This window comes from Nyctereutes procyonoides, unplaced genomic scaffold, assembly GCF_905146905.1.
Source record: "Nyctereutes procyonoides isolate TBG_1078 unplaced genomic scaffold, NYPRO_anot_genome, whole genome shotgun sequence".
Lineage (NCBI taxonomy): Eukaryota > Metazoa > Chordata > Mammalia > Carnivora > Canidae > Nyctereutes > Nyctereutes procyonoides.
Genome location: NW_026575043.1, coordinates 42,227,653 through 42,247,746, shown reverse-complemented (window position 1 = coordinate 42,247,746; position 20,094 = coordinate 42,227,653). Strand labels below are relative to the sequence as shown.

The 20,094-nt window shown below is 38.8% G+C and overlaps 1 protein-coding gene across 3 annotated transcripts in view; it reads right to left on the bottom strand.

Annotated features, from left to right (window-relative positions):
- TTC28 (tetratricopeptide repeat domain 28) overlaps positions 1–20,094 on the bottom strand; it is a 621,782-nt gene that overhangs the window by 411,619 nt on the left and 190,069 nt on the right. Inside the window, exon 1 of one of the 3 annotated variants that reach the window (XM_055322352.1) lies at positions 12,591–12,865. The exons of the other annotated variants lie outside the window; for them this stretch is intronic. Within the exon in view, the coding sequence (XP_055178327.1) occupies positions 12,591–12,617 (27 nt within the window). The 5' untranslated portion in view covers positions 12,618–12,865. Of the gene's footprint in view, positions 1–12,590; positions 12,866–20,094 lie in introns of those variants that run through there. 3 annotated transcript variants of the gene reach the window in all.

The following is a 20,094-nucleotide window of genomic DNA, read 5'->3' as shown; positions in this document are numbered from 1 at the left end:
ATGAGATTATATCCTCTGTGCCAATTAAGCTTCCCTGATTTGGTCAATATAAGTATTAATTATACTTGTATATGTAACAGCACATATAGGTCAATGACCTATAATTGAAGATCTTTCCTTTAACTGATATCTCTTAAAGTTAGAATTTTTCTGTTTAAATTTTTAAGAGATGAAGAAATCCAGTTACTTTCTCCACATTTTTATCCTCTTTTAATCAACTTCTAAATGTTAGCAGAATAGTCTACAGATTTATAATTTAAATTATATAAATTTATAATTTAAAAATTAGCTTTAGGAATTTTATATTCTCATTCATTCTTAAGTCAGTATGGTGCAATGCAAAGATCTGTTATGTATTCATTTTAAAAAATAAGAGTTCTGTTCAAATTAACACAGATAACCTACCCACAGTTATGGTTATTTACTGAAAACACTGGTTTCCATAATAACCTAGTTACTCTAAATTGTTTCATGACCACTATAAATGGGATACCATTTATATGGTTCAATAAAATTTCTCAAGAACCATAACTATCATCAGAAATAATTAGAACAAAGTACATCCTGATATGATTTATTTACCAGTGAGGTCTAGTTCACACTTGTATAAATCAACATAAACCATTTACTTTCAGATAAGTTATTTCATCTTTATAGATAATAGTCATTAATTTTTCTTCCCTTACCCGTGGTCCTTTTGCATCAACTACTCTGACCTAGAACTGGTCCTTCCTTAAAATTATGGAGTACGTGAAGTGTGTGGCCAACATCCTCTATTTCCATTCTCAACTGGTTCTCTTGTCCCCTCAAATCACAGAACCCTTGTTAGAAGATGGAGGAGAGTCAGTAAAGTATCCTTCAGATCAATAAGGCACTTTGAAACCAAAAAACAAAGCAAACCACCCCACACGTTTACAAGGAATTTTATTCAGGGCAACTTACTGACAGTTGGGTATATGACAGACGGATGATCCAGGTGGTAGGCAACCATTCTCTGTCCCATCCTCCACGGCTATTTTCTGCCCTGTTTGGACCTCAAGCCATAGCTTTTATAAAGCTAGGGGCATAGTGGTGAGATCCCAGGGTAGTTATCTAGAGTGATGCCATCTGTGCATCAGAGCATCTCTACTAGTTATCTAAAGTGGAGCCTTCTTGTGTCACTTTTAAGGAAGATCTGAACAAGCCTTCCTGCATTGTGGCCAAGGCATACATTTCCAGAGGCCTGGAACACATAGCACTGGGGGAGGTCATTGCACAGACAGGAACAAGATGGAAGGCCAAAGATAGAGTCAGTATTTCAGCACTCCTACCTACCTTAATGCTGATTCTAGGCTACTCATGGTTCCCATCAAAGTAACCCCATCCTCCACCTCAAATCAGGCCTCTCCATGACTAAGGTCCTGATGGTTCATGAACCCCTCCCTACCAGCTATGACAAGAGGGTATTTTTACAGATCCCATTTCTGAATGTCTTGCTAAGTAATAGCAAAACCAACAAAACAGGAAAAAAAAAGCTTTTGCATTTTACTCTGGATTTTTCAAGCATTAGCACAAAAGAATTTTAGGAAAAGAAGTCACAGAAGAGATATCTGAAAGCAAATAGATTTCTTGTATCTTTGAACTATACCACCTATATAAGTGTCTTTTTTTAGAAATAAGCCCAACCCTAGATTCCAAATTGCTAGAGCAGTAGAAGCAGTATAGTGGATACAGCCTCTAAATACCCAGAGGCTGGTCTAAGATCTAGGCCAGCCTTGGAATAGCTACATGATTCTGAGGGTGCCAATTTACCCTACTGGTTGGTATTTTGCTTCCTAATCTGTAACATTAAGTGTCCCTTAAGGTCCTTTCATTTCTAAAAATGTTTCAGTCTCAGTATCATAAAATCTGTCTACCACGAACCTAAGCCAAAACTAAAAAAGTTGTTTAAAATAAGTAACGGGACCCCTGGGTGGCTCAGCGGTTTAGCGCCTGCATTTGGCCCAGGGTGCGATCCTGGAGTCCCGGGATCAAGTCCCACGTCGGGCTCTCTGCATGGGGCCTGCTTCTCCCTCCTCCTGTGTCTCTGCCTCTCTCTCTCTCTCTCTCTGTCTATCATGAATAAATAAATAAATAAATCTTTAAATAAAATAAATAATATTGGGGATCCCTGGGTGGTTCAGCAGTTTAGCACCTGCCTTTGGCCTGGGGCGTGATCCTGGAGTCCCGGGATCGAATCCCACATCAGGCTCCCTGCGTGGAGCCTGCTTCTCCCTCTGCCTGTGTCTCTGCCTCTCTCTCTCTCTCTGTCTCTCATGAATGAATAAATAAAATTTTAAATATAAATAAATAATAAATAAATAAAATAATTAATATTTATGTCACTATAAAAGTAATGTTTTAGTTAATTAATGTGTAACTAATTAATATTTAAATCCCACATTCTTTGGTCATTTCTTCTCAAAGGCAATCACACTCCCTAGGATATGAATTTTTTTTTTTAAGATTTTATTTATTTATTTGAGAGAGAGAAAGAGCACAAGCAGGGGAGTGACAGGCAGAAGGAGAGGGAGGGAACCCAATGCAGGGCTCTCGATCCCAGGACCTTGAGATCATGACCTGAGCTGAAGGCAGAGGCTTATTAACCCACTGAGCCACCCAGGTGCTCCTAGGGTATGTAACTCTACCCTCCACATAAACTACTAGTAGTAGTTCTTTCTGCCATAATCCTTTTTTTTTTTTAAAGATTTTATTTATTTATTCATGAGACACAGAGAGAGAGGCAGAGACAAAGGCAGAAGGAGAAGCAGGCTCCCCATATGGAGCCTCATTCGGGACTTGATCCCAGCACCCCGGAACCATGACCTGAGCCAAAGGCAGACACTCAACCACTCAGCCACCCAGGTGCCCCTCTGCCATAATCTTTTATTGTGTGTGTATATATATATGAACAAGTTATTTTTTAAAATGCCAAGCCAAATAAATAAATAAATAAATAAATAAATAAATAAATAAATAAATAAATAAATAAAATTAAAAAAAATAAAACGCCAAGCCAGATACACCAAAGCAAAGACAGAGAAGAGAAAAAGTATACTGGTATTTATCAAATCATTCATATGTTTTCAATTCCTGTGACCGTGCATCCTCGAATATCTAACAGTAATCAGCATAATATACTTATCTCACATATCAAAAGGTCACTAATTTAACCATTTCAACTATCTAAAACCTAGCCTAAAATCAGAAAGTATTAAAAAAAAAACAAAATCAAAATTAAAGAAAATTTAAAAAACAAAAAACCTCTATGTAGTCAAGATAGAAAGCCACAGGTCACAATCTAAAGTTCACACACTCATAAGAGAAACCCTCATTCAAAGTACTTTCATCTTAATCACAAGGTAAGACTCAACTGGATTTCCTACCCACCACAGACAGAAAACAGAATTGCAAAAGGTAGGTACATGACAGATGCATTACTTTGGGTAACATGAAAAGATAGGAAAAATATGTACAAAGACAACATAAAAGTATTTTAAAGAAACAAAGAGCAATGTAGGGTCATTCAGTATGGGAAAAAATTCCACATTCTTAAAAGCTTCTGTACTGTTGCTGTACTATATAGCAAAGTAGAATAATTCATGTTTGTGATAATACCCTAAGTAATCAGGAGAAGCTTTTTTTTTTTTTTTTTTAATCAGGAGAAGCTTACATCACACTTAGTACCTACTAAGTACATCACACTTAGTACCTAAGAAGAAAATGGGGATCCCTGGGTGGCGCAGCGGTTTGGCGCCTGCCTTTGGCCCAGGGCGCGATCCTGGAGACCCGGGATCGAATCCCACGTCGGGCTCCCGGTGCATGGAGCCTGCTTCTCCCTCTGCCTGTGTCTCTGCCTCTCTCTCTCTCTCTGTGTGACTATCATAAATAAATAAGAAAATTTTTTTTTAAAAAAGAAGAAAATGTGTAATATATTTTAGAAAATTTCACATCAAAAAAAATGACAGAAACTTAACAGGGGCTGGCAGGATTAATGAATTAAGTTTGAGTTAACAAGAAATTCATATGCGGGGGGTGGGGGTGAATGGGTGCGGCACTGAAGGAGACACTTGACGGGATGAGCACTGGGTGTTATTCTGTATGTTGGTAAATCGAACACCAATAAAAATTAATTTATTAAAAAAAAAGAAAGAAATTCATATGAACACTATAGATAAATTAAATATTAGTGTAGCAATTTTCCATGGAAACCATAGTGACTTTGAAATTAATCCATAATTAATCCCCCAAACATATTTTAGTCTTAATTTCAATATTTATCACCACCATTCCTAACCCCCAAATATTAATTGAACCATAATAAATTTCTATTTCTGTAGGTAAAAGATGGTTAAACATCAGCAATTTCACACAGTTCAACCTAAAATCTTTACCAAAATTAACAGTAAAACAAAGTGGTTTGCATTTTATCTTTTCTTTCTCAAGCCCACCCTCTTATTGGATAAAAAGCTAATTATTAGGTAATAAAAACCCAACGCCCAATCAAAACTAAAATGAGTCCACAATCACTCATTATGGCATTTTTCTCTCTACTCCTCAAAAACAATCTTACCTATGCCTGAGAATCTCAACTCCACAAATACAGCTCCAAAAGTATCTGGCAGGTCTGGGCTTAAGCATAAAGTTTTTCACAGATACCACAATTGCACATAATCCTGAAATATGTATATGCATACTTGTTATGTTCATTTATAACTATTAAAAATATAAAAAAATGCTTAACAACTAATTGTCAGAGTAGTGAAGTAATGATCCAGATAAATATAAGGGACATTCAAGGTTTTTAGTTATGTAAAATAAGTTGGCTTTCAGTCTGTTTTCAGATTTTAAAAATTATATTTTGGGGGATCCCTGGGTGGCTTAGCGGTTTAACGCCTGCCTTTGGTCCAGGGCATGTTCCTGGAGTCCCGGGATCAAGTCCCACATCGGGCTCCTGGCATGGAGCCTGCTTCTCCCTCTGCCTGTCTCTCTCTCTCTCTCTCTCTGTGTGTGTGTGTGTGTGTGTCTCATGAATAAATAAATAAAATCTTTTAAAAAATTATATTTCGATTTTCCTTAAAAGAAGGAACACCTACATTGGACAAACTAAAATAATGAATCATTTACCAATGGGAAAAAAAGCTATATATATCTGATCTAGTCAGTGTTAGCATGCCAGTATAGAATACAAACAAGTTATCCCAGAGCGTGCAACAAAGTTTCCTTAAGAGTTTCTTCCTTCCCTAGCCCCAGCTATTACCTTTCTAGGTTCAAGTCTATGTATATCGAATGTTGGGATAGTACATATCCAAACACAGTTCCCACAAGGATCTCCTGGCTCCCAACTCCACTTTGACGCTATTCCAAATATTAACTGCTCTCTAACTCAGAATTGCCTCAGAATCTGTACTTCTACAAGTCTCAGTCCCCTGACATGATAGGAATCCAAAATATTATCTCCCACAAACTAAATGATTCTAGAAATATGGGTGTATTTCATGAATGGACATTGACTTACATAATCAGAAATAAGCTAGAGAAATTTCAGTCCTTTAATAATCCAAACTAAGAGACATCTACCAGCAAAAAACTGATGCGCAGCTTTGACAATTGCCATTAAGCTCATTTCATGTATGTTTTCTAGAATGCTAAATTTATTACACAGCAGGTATAAGCCAAAAGACACGATTTTACATTTTTTTCTTAAAATATATGTTAAAAGCATAGAATACTCAAAATAACAGAGACAGAACATTCTAACATGATAAATAACAAAGGTCTCAATCATATGAAAATACTCTTTTTAGCTACAAAAACCTAAAAGGGGGGGAGACTAACAAGAAAGTTCAGGATAAAAGATTCATATAAATCCTGAAAATGTCAGTTAAATGATATAATTTTTATAGCTTTCAATAAAACTACATGGTGTTAACACATCTTAAAGCTGAAACATACATTGTTATTAATGATTTAATGAAATCACTGTGGAAGCTAAAGCTGATAGGGCCAGCTGGGACTTCAGGCTTCCTCTTGCTTCCACTGTGTTTTCCACATATGTCATCACTGTAACTGACTAGCAAAATGAAGGTGGCTGCTGGCGCCCTTTTTTGAGGTTGGGCCAATTAAACTCTGTAGCCTCTCACACTGGCAATGTTTACTGGCTTGCTCCTGAACACTAAAGGTGCCAAATCAGATTTTCTCATCACTGACTTCCTTCACTTCTTATCAAGTCTATTGACCATTCCTAGCTTCTCAAACGTTCCTGGAAGTAGTTTTCTGTAGATGACCATTCCTTACCAATCTTACAGAATTAAAAATATTTGAGGCTAAGAGGAAAAGAGATTTACTCCAGTGGTTTAAAACCATGGTGTTGCTGTACTGATGTCAGATGATCAGTCATGAGATGTGTCACAAATAACTGTTAACTCTCCCCCCCCCCCTTTTTCAAATTGAGGGGAAGTTCACATAATACAAAATTAACCATTTTAAAGTATATGATACAGTTGTGCTTGGTACATTCACAATATTGTGCAACCACTACCTCATAACTGTGACTTCATCTTTAATAGGTGCATAGTTAAGATTACCCCTTTAGTGAATCACCCTCACTTATAGTCCATATGGCATTCTAAGAGGGCGAGAAATGGGCAGAGATAAACTTGCAAGTTAGACATCTCCAAAAACTGGCAAGTCAGAGAATTTTGCCAATTGATTGAAGATCACTGTCTATCAATAAATGCATTACATTTTTTCAAACATTCACTCATTCAATTCCTACTCTGTGCCTATTCCTTCAAAACTTTACACTGGGAGAGACAGACACACTGATAATGACAGGGCTATGATGGTAGCCCATACAAGTACAGTCAAAAGAGGGTGCAGCCAACTATGCTCAGCAATTAAGAAGGATTCACTAAGGAGGAGAAGTTTGTGTTAACTCTTAAGGTTATGGCCAGTGACAAAAGGAACACAAGCCAATGACAAGGAGAAGGTATTCTAGGTAAAGGACAGAGTAAATGCAAAACACAGGAGCCTTGGTGAGCCATGGCCAGCTACACTGTAAGATACAGTTATACCCACAGGAAAAAGGTAGTAAGCACATTTTAAGTGTGAGGCACCCCTAGTACATATTTTACATTATATCTTCTAGGGCACACTAAGAGCTAGGTACCAGTCACATTCAGTAGAGGAGACATGTGAAGTACAGAGAGGTTAAGCAATGGCTACACAGCTATGAAGCAGCGAGCTCGAATTCAAACGCAGGCAGTCTAGCTGCACAGCCCATCCTCTTCATCACTATATAATTTACATTTTTCTTTTTTCTTCTTCTTCTAATAAAATTAATCACCTAAGACAGAACTTTTATGATAGAAACTACAGTACCCCATAGCATACTGAAGGTGAACAAATGACTGACAGGAATAATGAGTGGGCACCACTACAAATCCCTGATAGCCTATGAACAAAGGAGGACAGGAATGGCAAACCATACTGAAAGATCAATAAAACTTAAATTTCTTATTCCTTTAAATTAAAAAATACATAAAAACAGAAGTTCTATTTTCCCCCAAACCCAGTCATTCTCTTGCATGGCCCCTAACCCAAGGTGTGTTTACCCACTTTGAAGACCTCTATGAGACAATGGAGAGACACAGCAGGGTTTTAAGGAGGTGAATAATGTGAACAGATGTGGGGGGGGGGGTTAACAATTACTCTAAAAGGAGTAAGAAGGAAAAACCAGAGGAAAAAAAGAGACCAGGAAAAAAAATCATTAGGATGACATTTGCAGTAGATTGAGCAAGTGATAATGAGGTGCTAACCTCTAACAGTGGGGAGTCAGATGTGAAAGATTAAATGACATGCCCAAGGACACAAGTCATGGGAAGTGCCAGAACTAAAACCTGGGCCTCTAGGTTTCACTGATCTGGGAATGGTATACAGAACAGATTTGTAGAAAGATCTTTATCATGAAATGTGTGACACTTCTCTTTATAATTACTTTTGTCTACAATGTCTGATTATTTTTAAGTCTAATTTTACACTATTATATAAGCCGTAGTTCAAAATTAATAGTATCATAATAACTAGCATAGCATTCAGGCAGTAAGTATGTAATTTAGTAAAGTTAAAATTTAAGCCTTAGCTTTCTAATTCAGAAACAAAATACTGTACCATAGAGAAAGTACAGGAATTTGAAATACACTCTTCTGTAAAAGTAATAAGCTATTCCAAGACACAAATTTACAGAATGGGATCCTTACAAGTGAGCTTCCAAACAAGTTTTTTAAATGAAGCTCCATCAGAGAAATCATTTAAGAAGCCAGATTCACGTTATATTAATGTGACAAGTATAACAAGATAAATACATCATATGATTCTCAAATGACATAATTAATGTAGCTTATGTGACATCTTCCTATTAATGATCTTTTATTATGTGTGAACAGTAAAATAACATTAGATAAGCAATGAAAAAATCCAATCAGCAGCCGCTTTCCTGCAGGTTTTGACTGCAGTCTTATTTACACAGTGTTATCTGATACTAATCCTTGGATTTTAAAGAGCAGAAATCACTTCAGAATTGTAAACAAACATGTTTCTATGAGATGAGCATTTTAATTACTACCATTTCTGCAAGTACAAGATAAAAATAATGTGCTACATGATAGCCTCTTAATGTGTAAACAGGGAAAGTATATTTTGCCAGGCCAATAAGGTTACATTAATAAAATGATCATGACACTGAACCAGGAGTCTGGTCTATGGATTCTGGTAGTGTGTCTTAACAATGACTGTCGGTAGATATCTTGTGGAAAGTATGGTTGTCCCCTCCCTAATATTCCCTACAAAAGACCAGAAGTCAGTGCCAAAATATTCTCGTGCTCTTTAATAACCCACTACACTCTAATATCTATGAATCAACTGAAATATTTTGAATCTTTTTACATTTAAATTTCCTACTGTTTCTTAGAATAAGAAAGTCTAAAAATATAATTTCTACAAAATAATAGTTCTTACTTACTTTTACATCAAATACTTGTTGAGAGGGGTGCCCAGGTGGCTCTGTCGGTTGGGCATCCAAATTTTGATTTCGGCTCAGGTCATGATCTCAGGGTCGTGAGATCAAGCCCCACATAGGGCTCCATGCTGGGTGTGAAGCCTGCTTAAGATTCCCTTTCTTTATCTCCCAAAACACATATTGAGCAACTATATTATCCTTGGCACCGAAAAAAAAAAAAAAGAGAGAGAGAGAGAGAGCTATGAGATATGGTTCCTAAACTCAAGGAGACTGAAGTATATAATTGAGAGACTGGATATATACATAAAGAGATTTTTTTAAAGGTTGCTATCAATTTAAAAGACAATCAGCCTAAAAGAGCATAGATTCTAAATGCTCCAAGAATTTGGAGGTAGATAAAATCACCGTGTTTTTTCAAGAAGGAGAAGGAAGAAGAACATCTTGGTGCCAGTATCCAGAAATGCAGGAGCAAAGCTATGGCAAACCTTCTTATATGGAGATCACTTCAGCAGTCAGGCTTTATCTTTCTTGGATAAATTCCCAAGTACAATCGTGAAGAACACACATCTTGAAGTAAACAAGGGCTTGTCTAATCCTACCTCTGACCCTGCCATTCTGCGTTACACTGGGTAAGTCACTACATCTCTCTAAACCTGTTTCCTTAATTTGTAAAATGCAACTTATAACACCTACCACCTCACTGGATAAGAAGTAAATGAATGTGTATAGAGCAAGTAGAGATGCCTACTAGCATAGCACAGGTGCTTTAAAAATGGTAGCTGCTAATTGCATGATATTAAATGCCATTCTTACCATGATGCAATCACAATTACACAGAATCTTACTCTTTAGGTAATTATAGGGCTCTTGGTGGGAGGCTTTGGAGGACTGGGTCCTAAGCTCCTCACTGATTCTGAGGGTAGAACATGATTAATCATGTTGTGGGGGTTTCTATGAAAAGTTAGGACACCCTAATTGAATACTTTGTAGGGGACATCTTGAATTTTAATATTTAGTTTAATTCAGCCAGTAAGCAAAGAGGAGTAAGAAGCTCCCCTTCCATCATGTACCCCAGCTGCATGCTCAGTTAGAAACAAAGAAACCTAGAACCTACAGTCATTCTTTTATAGTTAGCCCAGAATTTATGAAGGCCAGCACTGGTGATGGACAGAACCCCATAATAGCAAGTTACCAACCAATCCTAGTCATAAAGCCCAGCTATAGACAAATGCTATTTGGGGCAGCCAGCATTCTATGGATGATCTTCCTAGCTTTGTTAAAATCACATCAATGCAGTATCACTTTTCATCTGTAGTGTAAATGATTTTTATGAAACAGTTTGGCAAAACACATGGCATGTGACTGTTCCACTACAAATGTGTTAGCAGACCCAGCCAGAAACCATGGCAATGATCCGATCATGAGAGTATTCTTGGAAGAATAAGAAAATAAGCCTAATCCTTGTAAAGACTTAATGGTACCCTACCAGGTTTTGAACACTGAGTATCATCCAAGGAAGCTTCCATTTCCAATGAAGAAGAAGCAAGAATTGTTCTCAAGCCACCACCAAATAATCATACAGTATTTGATGGCTCAGCTTATTTTTTAATCTTCTATGAACTCCGTAGAATTATATCTGGATCTTTATAACATGATGGTTTGGGATTATGAATACAGTGAATAAACACAGCCTTCTGGTATAGCAATTTAAGCATCACAGAGTGAGTAAATACTGCAGAGTGAATCCTAACACTTGAAACAGAATCTTCCAGAGTCCAGAAATCCACCTGACTGCCAAGAATAATACTTCCGTGGTTCAAGCAATACCGGTACCCAGAGGGGTTTCCACAGACATAACCACATGAGTTACTGCATATTGGGTAAAATAGAAAAAACAGACATTTATGAATGTATAGTTTACAGACATCTTAAAAGTACTCATAAATATGCAATTTACAAATATAGAAGAAATGGGGGAGCACTTTAGGAATACACTGCATCTATTTAAATTGCTTAATTATATGGTTTCTTCTATGGTTTTCCTCAACCTAATTTTTGTCAGGATTGGGGGGGGTTGATACACGGATCTCTTAACTAAAGTAAATGAAACCAATCTCACTGAAAGAACCTCTATGATGAGAACTAATATATATATATATATAAAAAATAACTAATATAAAAGAGATTCTAACTTCAGGATGAGGTAAGAAAATAACTTAGTGTCAGAGATCAAAATTGTATTATAGATATCAAAGCAAACCTTTCAATTTATCAAGCTATACTAAAGAAGGGGGTTGTTAGATTCTCTAGCAATATAGCAAATGCACAATATCTTAAAAATCATTTCACACACAATTTCTATTTCAACTCTGATGTAAAACTCGGTATCACACATCATGCCACAAAGGAAGAGTCAGTTTAGCTAAGCTAGTTCAAGTAAAACACCAGGCAGCTGCTAACAGAGACAGGTCAAGGCTGGGGAGGGGCACAGCACATTCAGTTCGCTGTGTTTTCCTTCAGGAGAATGTCAATAAAAACCATGGCCAAATGAGGTATTTGAAAGGGGGGGGGGGGTCCTGCTATGCTATGTACCACTGGGTTCACCTAACAGTGCCAGACAAGTTAGCAAAAGGGAGCCCTAGCCAAACCTACAGCCGCCAACAACTTAAAGAAAGCTGTCTTTCTCCCTGAGCGTCCTGGGGTAGGGACCAGTCCCACATTTAGAACGTTATTTCTGGGACCAATAGCAATTTATTTTGATAGAACCACTGGATTTTTTTTTCTTGAGTTCTCAACAAAGGAGCCATATTAGGAAATAATCTCGCAAAAAGCAAAGTGCCCCCTCCCCCTCTTCCCCACGATCGATGCACACACGCCCGTGCACGCTGACACGCACAGACACACACCCGTGCACAATGGCCGGCGCGCGCACTCGCACCGGCCCACGCGGCGGTCCAGGAGCCCCGCAGGCAGAAGGCCCGGCCGGGCCCCAGGCGCTGGGGCAGGAGGCCCCGAGGCCGGCAGCCCGGGAACCAGCTGCTGGGGCTGGGCGTTTGTGCTGGGGATGCTCGCCCCCCAGCGGGGCCCTTGGGAAGCAGCTGCCAGCAGCTCGCAACCTATTAACCCCTTGGGGAAGTAGGTGCTACAACACCCACCTGCAGGGACACTGGAATGTGTCGGGGGTGCAGCCCCAAATGGTCCCCCAGAGACAGGCACCACCGAGCCCTTGGACTCTGGCAGCTCTTGGACAGGTCCTGCAAAGCTAATCCTGTCGCTGGCTTCACGGGGCTTCTAAAGCAAACGGGTGTTTCTGAGCTGTCACCCCTGAGAGTCCAGGGATACCAAGAAGGAAAAACTTAAGAGGGCAGTGGACGTAAACTTGACTTGTAACTCGTCCCTGAGGGACTGGCGCCAAGTCCCTAAAGGGACAGAGCTGCCTGTCCGGCCAGCCCAACAAACTACGGAAAGGATGGAGGGACCCGAGGGCAACCGCCCCCAGTCACCCTTCCCTGGGTTGGGCGTCAGGGCCCCGTCCCCACTCCAGGACACTTACCTTCTTCCGGGGCTGCCATTTCATCATATTTGTACAGCCGATACGTGGAACATCAAGATGCTGGCTGGGGGCTGGGGACAGATGCAGGGCAGCAGCGACTGCAAGTCATGCTGCCTCCCTCCCACCCCCTAATTCTTTCCCATATTCACTGCAAAGGGAAAAAGCCCAGGAGAGTCCAGTCTTTTCGCCTTCAGTTCAATGAAAAGTATCCCCAAACCACGAACACACTTCCCACCGGGCTAGGAAGTCCCAGCAGCAGCCAGCGTACTCCTGCCAGAGCGGGGCATTTCCCTCCCCCCCCCCCCCCCCAGCCAGCCCCTGCAAAAGGAGTCTGCGGCAGGGGGTCTCCAAGCCGGCTGCAGAGACCCTCCCTCAGAGAAGAGACTCCGGACGAGAGCTGCTGCGGAAACCGAGCCGGGCTCCTGCCATCCAAACCCCTTTTGGCGAATTCTCCTCTTCTCAAAAAAAAAAAGATTAGACAAGCAATCAAACCCTCACGCGCAGCCTGGAGCAATTCCCAAAATTCTGGGTGTATTTCTCGTTTGTAAAATTTAGCAAAGAAAATTCCAAAGATCTGTAATCAGAGCTTCTTTACGCTGTTTTTTTTTTTTTTCTTCGTTCTTGGCTAACTTGGGAAAAGGATCTGCCCTTCCCGAAATGCCTACCTTCCCTGAACACTGTAAATAGGAAAACTTGGTTTGTGTGTTTAGATTTTTTTTTTTTTTTAATTCCCAAGAACCTTAGTGGGGAAAGGCTGGAAGGAAATCCTGCAAGAACCCAACTCCACAGCTCAGTCTGCACTAATGACTTCCTTCCCTTCAGTGTGAGCACCGCCTGCCCAGCTCCAGCCACACAGAGCAAACGGTTTCTGGGTCTTAGTGCCACGACATCTGTTCTAAAGCAAAAGTAAGCATACAGTTGGAGAGATACCTAACAATAGCTCCTCAAGAATCAGAGCCAGGAGAGACCTACAAAACCAGGAAACTATTTCAAAAGATGTATTTGAATTTGTGAATTACATCAAGAGAAAAAAAATTGAAAAGGGACTCCAGATCAAAAGGCTACAAAATCTCAATGTGTAATTTGAAGAAAAAAATATTTCAGATATCTTAAAAGATTAAAAAAATAGTCAGGAATAGACTCTGCTTGTCTAAGTAAAGCACTAATTTTATTATTATAAACTATTGCTATGGAGATTGTTTCACTCATCTTCTGTAAAATGATTCCATCTTATTTAAGGAGCTACATCTCTAAACACAAGATACTATGTAATTCCACTATTATCTGTCATCCAACATGTCTATGAATTCCTATCCCACCATGAGGCTATTTTGTTAGATGGGAATATAATGGTTGATGTAAGCTACTAGAATACTAATGTACACAATAATAGTAACTGATGTACTATGAGTCCAAGTTCCTACAATGTTTAACTTATTACTCTCCAAGTTCTAGATGCTTTGGCAGAATTGGCCGATGTGGGTGATTATATGCAGACTGAACACTATATCTGGTTATAAATGTTATTAAAGTACTCAAAATAGTTATCGAAACAAATTACTTTTGAGATACTTTCTGAGCCTGAGTCTGAAATTCAATGTTGAAACCATGATCTTTTTTTAATAATAATATTAACTGATAATAGCTGAGTGAATAGGTACTATTCCTTAAACCACTACTCTCTGCCAGGACCTATGCCTACATTCATTATCTCCAGCCTTGCAAGGAAGGTCTCATTATTCCATTTGCCAGATGAGGACATTGAGCTTCAGAGGGGTCATAAGCTCAACCAAGACCACAACACATGGAAGGTGGTAGGGCTGGTATTCAGACCCACAATAACACAACTCCAGAGACTATGACCCTTTCATGACATGCATCATAACTACCTCTCATTTCAGTAAAACCATGAAGTGCCGGTACAACTGGGTGGCTCAGTGGTTGAGCGTCTGCCTTCAGCTCAGGGCATGATACCTGGGTTCTGGGGTCAAATCCCACATGGGGCTCCCTGCAGCAAGTCTGCTTCTCCCTCTGCCTATGTCTCTGCCTCTGTGTGTGTGTGTCTCTCATGAATATATAAATAAAATCTTTTTTTAAAAAAACACAATTATGAAGTGCCTATGCTTAAGCACCTATTATTTTCCAGCCTTTGTTCCAGGTACTAGAAATATGAGTAAGAGGCTAATCCTGCTCTTGAAATTACATACAGTAGTCAGCAGTCAAATAATACCAGCAAATGGCACCAATACTTTGTATATGTTCTGACATACCCAAATTATTCCACACAGCTTAACCTGGATATCGTACTAGCATGGAAAGTTCAGTAAACTGTAAACCAAATTCATCAATCTACCCCAAAACTAGTTTCTCTTCCCAACTTTCCTTTATCTATCCACAGCACTGTTATTCTTCCAGGATAACAAAACCTTCATGTTACTCATGTTAAGAAATTCCTCCATCATTTCTTATCACCAAGTCCTATCACTTCTTTCTTAGATATCACTTTCAAATTCCTACTGCTGACATCTGAGGCCAGGAGCTCACCAAACAAACATATATTATGTGCCAACTAGGTACAAAATAACAAGTAGGATAGAAAGATGTTAGACTAAGTCCCTATGCTACAGGAAGTTACAAAGAAGCTAGGACAAAACAAAAAAACCTATAAGAAGACAACCAGGCATTGCCTTAGTTAAGTAACAAAGGAGTTATATAGTCAGTTGGTGTTCTAGAAGTTAGAAGGAGAAATCATTGTAAACAGGCTAATCAAGGAAGGTTTCTCAAAGGAGAGTGTGGTTACAATTCAGAGAAGATACAACTCACTGTAGAGCCAAAAGCCAAGTTGCTTACCACAGTCAGGAATGACTTTCAGGATCCAGACCCTTCTACCTATCAGACCTCATCTCTTAACCCCTTCCTGCTCCCTTTCTCAGCTCCTACCCTACTCTTACCCTGCTGGCCACCTCACTGTCCCTTGAACATATATATCAAGCATATATTAGTTGTACTCCCTATCTAAATCGCTTTTCCTCCAGATAGCCTCTTGGCTCTCTCCCTTAGCTCCTTCAGAACTTTTTTCAAATATCATATTAGAAAGGCTGTCTCTCACCATTCCTTCTAAAATAATAGCACCATGACCCACACACTTTAATGTTCCATCTTCCTTACTCTGCTACATTTTACTTGATAGCCCTTATGACATATATTTCGTTTGTTTATTTAATGTCTTATTCCTCTCACAAGAACATAATTCCAAGGGAGCAGGGACTTCGCTCTGTTATAATACCAACACTCTGTGAAAAATACCTGACACAATAAGCAATCATTAAATATTTGTTGAATAAAACAATGAAAGAAAGAGAAAATGGAGAATAGTGTGAACAAAAGATACAAGCATATACAAGATGTATTCAAGAGACATTTATTTTACCTCCCTAAAATATGAGGTTTCAGTGTGAGAATGTTAGAGACAGAGATTTGTCTTGTTCAGCTTTGTAAACCCCTGTGCCCCAAACAGTGCCTGGTACAGCAGACGTGCTTGATATTCTGGGGGGAAAAGAATGAATGGGGCAGAGTGGGGGTGAGGGAATGAATGGTGAATGAGTCAAAGTCCATTCCATTCCATACAAAGTAAAAGATACTTTGGTAAGGTATGTTGGAACCAAATGGTACGGAACATTGTAAATCAGAGAAATTTGGACTATATCCTATAGAATGCAGGTCACTGAAGGTATCACAGTAGGCAAAGAGCACAAATGAAGCAGCATTTTTCTTTATTTTTACATTTTTAATACATATATTTAAATTGTTTACTGGACACTACTACTAATTCCCCAGTCACCCAGTTCCATTTTTTAATTTTAATTTCAGTATAGCTAACATACATTTTAATTCCAATATAGTTAACATGTTGTATTAATTTCAGGTGGACAATATAGTGATTCAGCACTTCCATATCTCTCATAGTGTTCATCAAAGACAAGTGCACTCCTTAATTCCCATCAGAGATTTCACCCACTCCCCCACCCACCTCCCCTCTGGTAACTATAGGTTTGTTCTCTATAGTTAAGAGTCAGTTTCTGGGCAGCCCCAGTGGCACAGCGGTTTAGCACTGCCTGCAGCCCAGGGTGTGATCCTGGAGACCCTGTATCGAGTCCCACGTCGGGCTCTCTGTATGGAGCCTGCTTCTCCCTCTGCCTGTGTCTCTGCCTCTGTGTGTGTGTGTGTCTCTATGAATACATAAATAAAATCTTAAAAAAAAAAAAAAAGTCAGTTTCTGAGGGCAGCCTGGGTGGCTCAGTGGTTTAGCGCTGCCTTCAGTCCAGGGTGTGATCCTGGAGACCGGGCATCTAGTCCCAGGTAGGGCTCCCTGCATGGAGCCTACTTCTCCCTCTGCCTGTGTCTCTGCCTCTCTCTCTTTCTGTCTCTCTCTGTCTCTGAGTAAATAAATAAAATTTTAATTTTAAAAAAGGCAGTTTCTTAGCTTCTCTCTTTGTCCTTTGCTCATTTGTTTCTTAAATTCCACATATGAGTGAAATCATATGGTACTTGTCTTTCTCTGACTGACTTATTTTGCTTAGCATTATACTCTCTAGCTCCATCCATGTCATTGCAAATGGCAAGATTTCATTCTTTTTTATGGCTGAGTAATAATTTACTACTTTCTGATGGCTGAGTAATACTCTACTACTAATATTCTATTATTTATGTGTGTATACACACACACACACACACACACACACACACACACACCATACACCACATCTTCTTTATCCATTCATCTATCCAGGGACACTGGGACTACTTCCATAATTTGGATCGTGTAAATACCTAAATTTTTTATTTTTTGGGTGAACCAGCATTTTTAAGCAATCTAATATGTAACAAAATATAAACCCTATAATATAAATATTATAAGGCTGTTTTTTATATAAACCTTTAGATTTTTTTAAACTACATAAACTATTAAAATGCTTACTATGAGGGACGCTTTGGTGGCTCAGTGGTTGAGTGGTTGAGTCTGCCTTTGGCTCGGGTGGTGATCCCGGGGTCCTGGGTTCAAGTCCTACAATAGGCTCCCTACAGAGAGTCTGCTTCTCCCTCTACCTGTGTTTCTGCCTCTCTCCTTCTGTGTCTTTCATGAATGAATGAATGAATGAATGAATATTTTTTTATTTAAAATTAAAAAGATAAAACGCTTACTATAACTATTTGACAGATATCAAAACTAAATTTCTGAGGGGTTAAGTAATTTGTTCGATACCACACAGCAAGTCAATGGCAATGGGAGGGCTAGAACCAAAGGCTTATAAATCAATGCCTGAGTGATGAAAGCAGAAACCTACAATTGCTTTGGGGTCAAGAGAAAAGTTTCTATTTTCTACTCTGCCTCTGATTTACTAATAGAACAAAAATTTTCATAAGAGCAAGGCACATGACATGAGTAAATGAAATACAGTCAGGGATAAGACAAAAGGGAATTGTGAGTATTGTAAACCTGAAGATACATGAATAATGTAAAAGAGGTAGCTGAGACATAATTTTTCTCAATTGATGTTATACAGGAACATCAGTATAACAGTGCCAGAAACTCTAAATTTTCATGAGAAGCTAAAAATTTCCTGATTTTTAACTATTTGCTTGAAAATTTAAAAGCATCCTAACAGGCCAAACAAAACATGCCTGTAGGTCTAAATTCCATCTGCACGCCATAATTTGTGACTGCTGACTTAAACCAGTCAAGGCCTCACTTTTCCAAATGTAAATTAAGGGACCTACCTGGTTCCTAATCTGGGGGGTGGTCTTCTGAAGGCATCTGTGAATCCATATACATACCACCACACATGGTCTGTGGACTAAGAGTAATCTCCCACACTCAGACTTTGTTAGACTTAATAAAAGTTCTTTAATCTGGGGGAAAGGGGTCTGAGAACAGTGGATTGTATCAGGAAAGAAGACAGAGAATATGTTTCTATGGAAAGATAGATTCGATCTAAAACTTCAAAGGGATCCAAGATTTTTTTTTTTTAAGATTTTATTTATTTATTCATGAGAGACACACAGAGAGAGGCAGAGACACAGGCAGAGGGAGAAGCAGGCTCCATGCAGGGAGCCTGATGTGGGACTCGATCCCAGGTCCCCAGGATCACACCCCAGGCTGACGGCGATGCTAAACCGCTGAGCCACCCGGGCTGCCCGGGATCCAAGATTTTAAACTCATTTTCAATCATTTAAGTATATTTCCTTTGGATCACTTATTTGTATGGCATTTCTTCCCCTGCTGTCTGATGAGTAGTTGAGGTTTCATTCAACAGGTACCACTTGATAGAAGACCATTACCTAAATGCTCTTACATACCAATACTATGTCTTTATTTTGCTTACTCTAAATTGAATTGGTAATTATTTTGAAATATTTACAGAATTACCATTCTACCAATATACTTTCTCCATTAGTAATTATTTATATAAAATTATCAAGCTAACACAGTTCAAAATAACATAATTTAGCTTATTGTTTCAAAGATCCAGTATCAAACAGCAAGAACACCATTTCTCAGATCCACAGCTACTAAAAGGCATTTTTACAACTGGTTTATTTCTAAACATAGCACTTCACAAATCACTTCTCTAAAAGCAGATATTGTAAAAACAGTTTATTAAAATAGTATTTTCCTCAATAACTACTTGACTATTCAAATTTGAACAATAGCAAGAAAGAGGAAATGAATGAAGAAAACATACCTTTCTTCATTGTAAATTTTCTTAAGACTTCCTAAGGAATATGTCTGTCTTTGATCACAGGGTAAATGCCCGAAAAAGCTAGCCTCATACTTACTTACATTTATTGGGTTTATAAGAATATTCAACTCAATGTGAAACAGTATTTGGAAAACATATTAATTTTCCTAAAGGCCAAATTATTTTCAAGTATCAAATATCTAAAGAGGTGTTAGGAAAGTAAAGGGACAAAAGTAGAAGTACATTTGAGATTTAAAAAATTTGCCTCAGTCGTGATATTTCACACAATTGGTTGCTTTCAGAATATAAGGGCCTTACTTCGCTAAAGAAAGAAAACTAAAATAGCTTAGGACAGTATGAACTCTGCCACAACAGCCAAGCTGATGCAGGATCATGGTCCTCTTCCTCAGAAGGGAAACTGTTCCACAACATCCAGAAAGGATTCCCCCCCTAACCTTACCACCTCACTTCCTTCCACTATCAAGCAGTATCAGAGAAAAAAATCCCAATCCTTTAAATCTAACACACATTGACTCACAAACTCCTATATACAAGGGACTGTATAGCATAGAGAGAGACAAAAAAGCATCAAATGATTTTTGCCCTTGAAGAGACAGCAGTCTGGTGGAGGTAGGAGAAGATAGGTAGACAACTAACAAAAATAACAATAACAATAGCAACTAACTAACACTTACTGGTCTTGCTATTTGTCTGACTTTTCAGAGCCCAAGCGCTTAGCACAAGCAAAGTGCTAAAAGAATGGA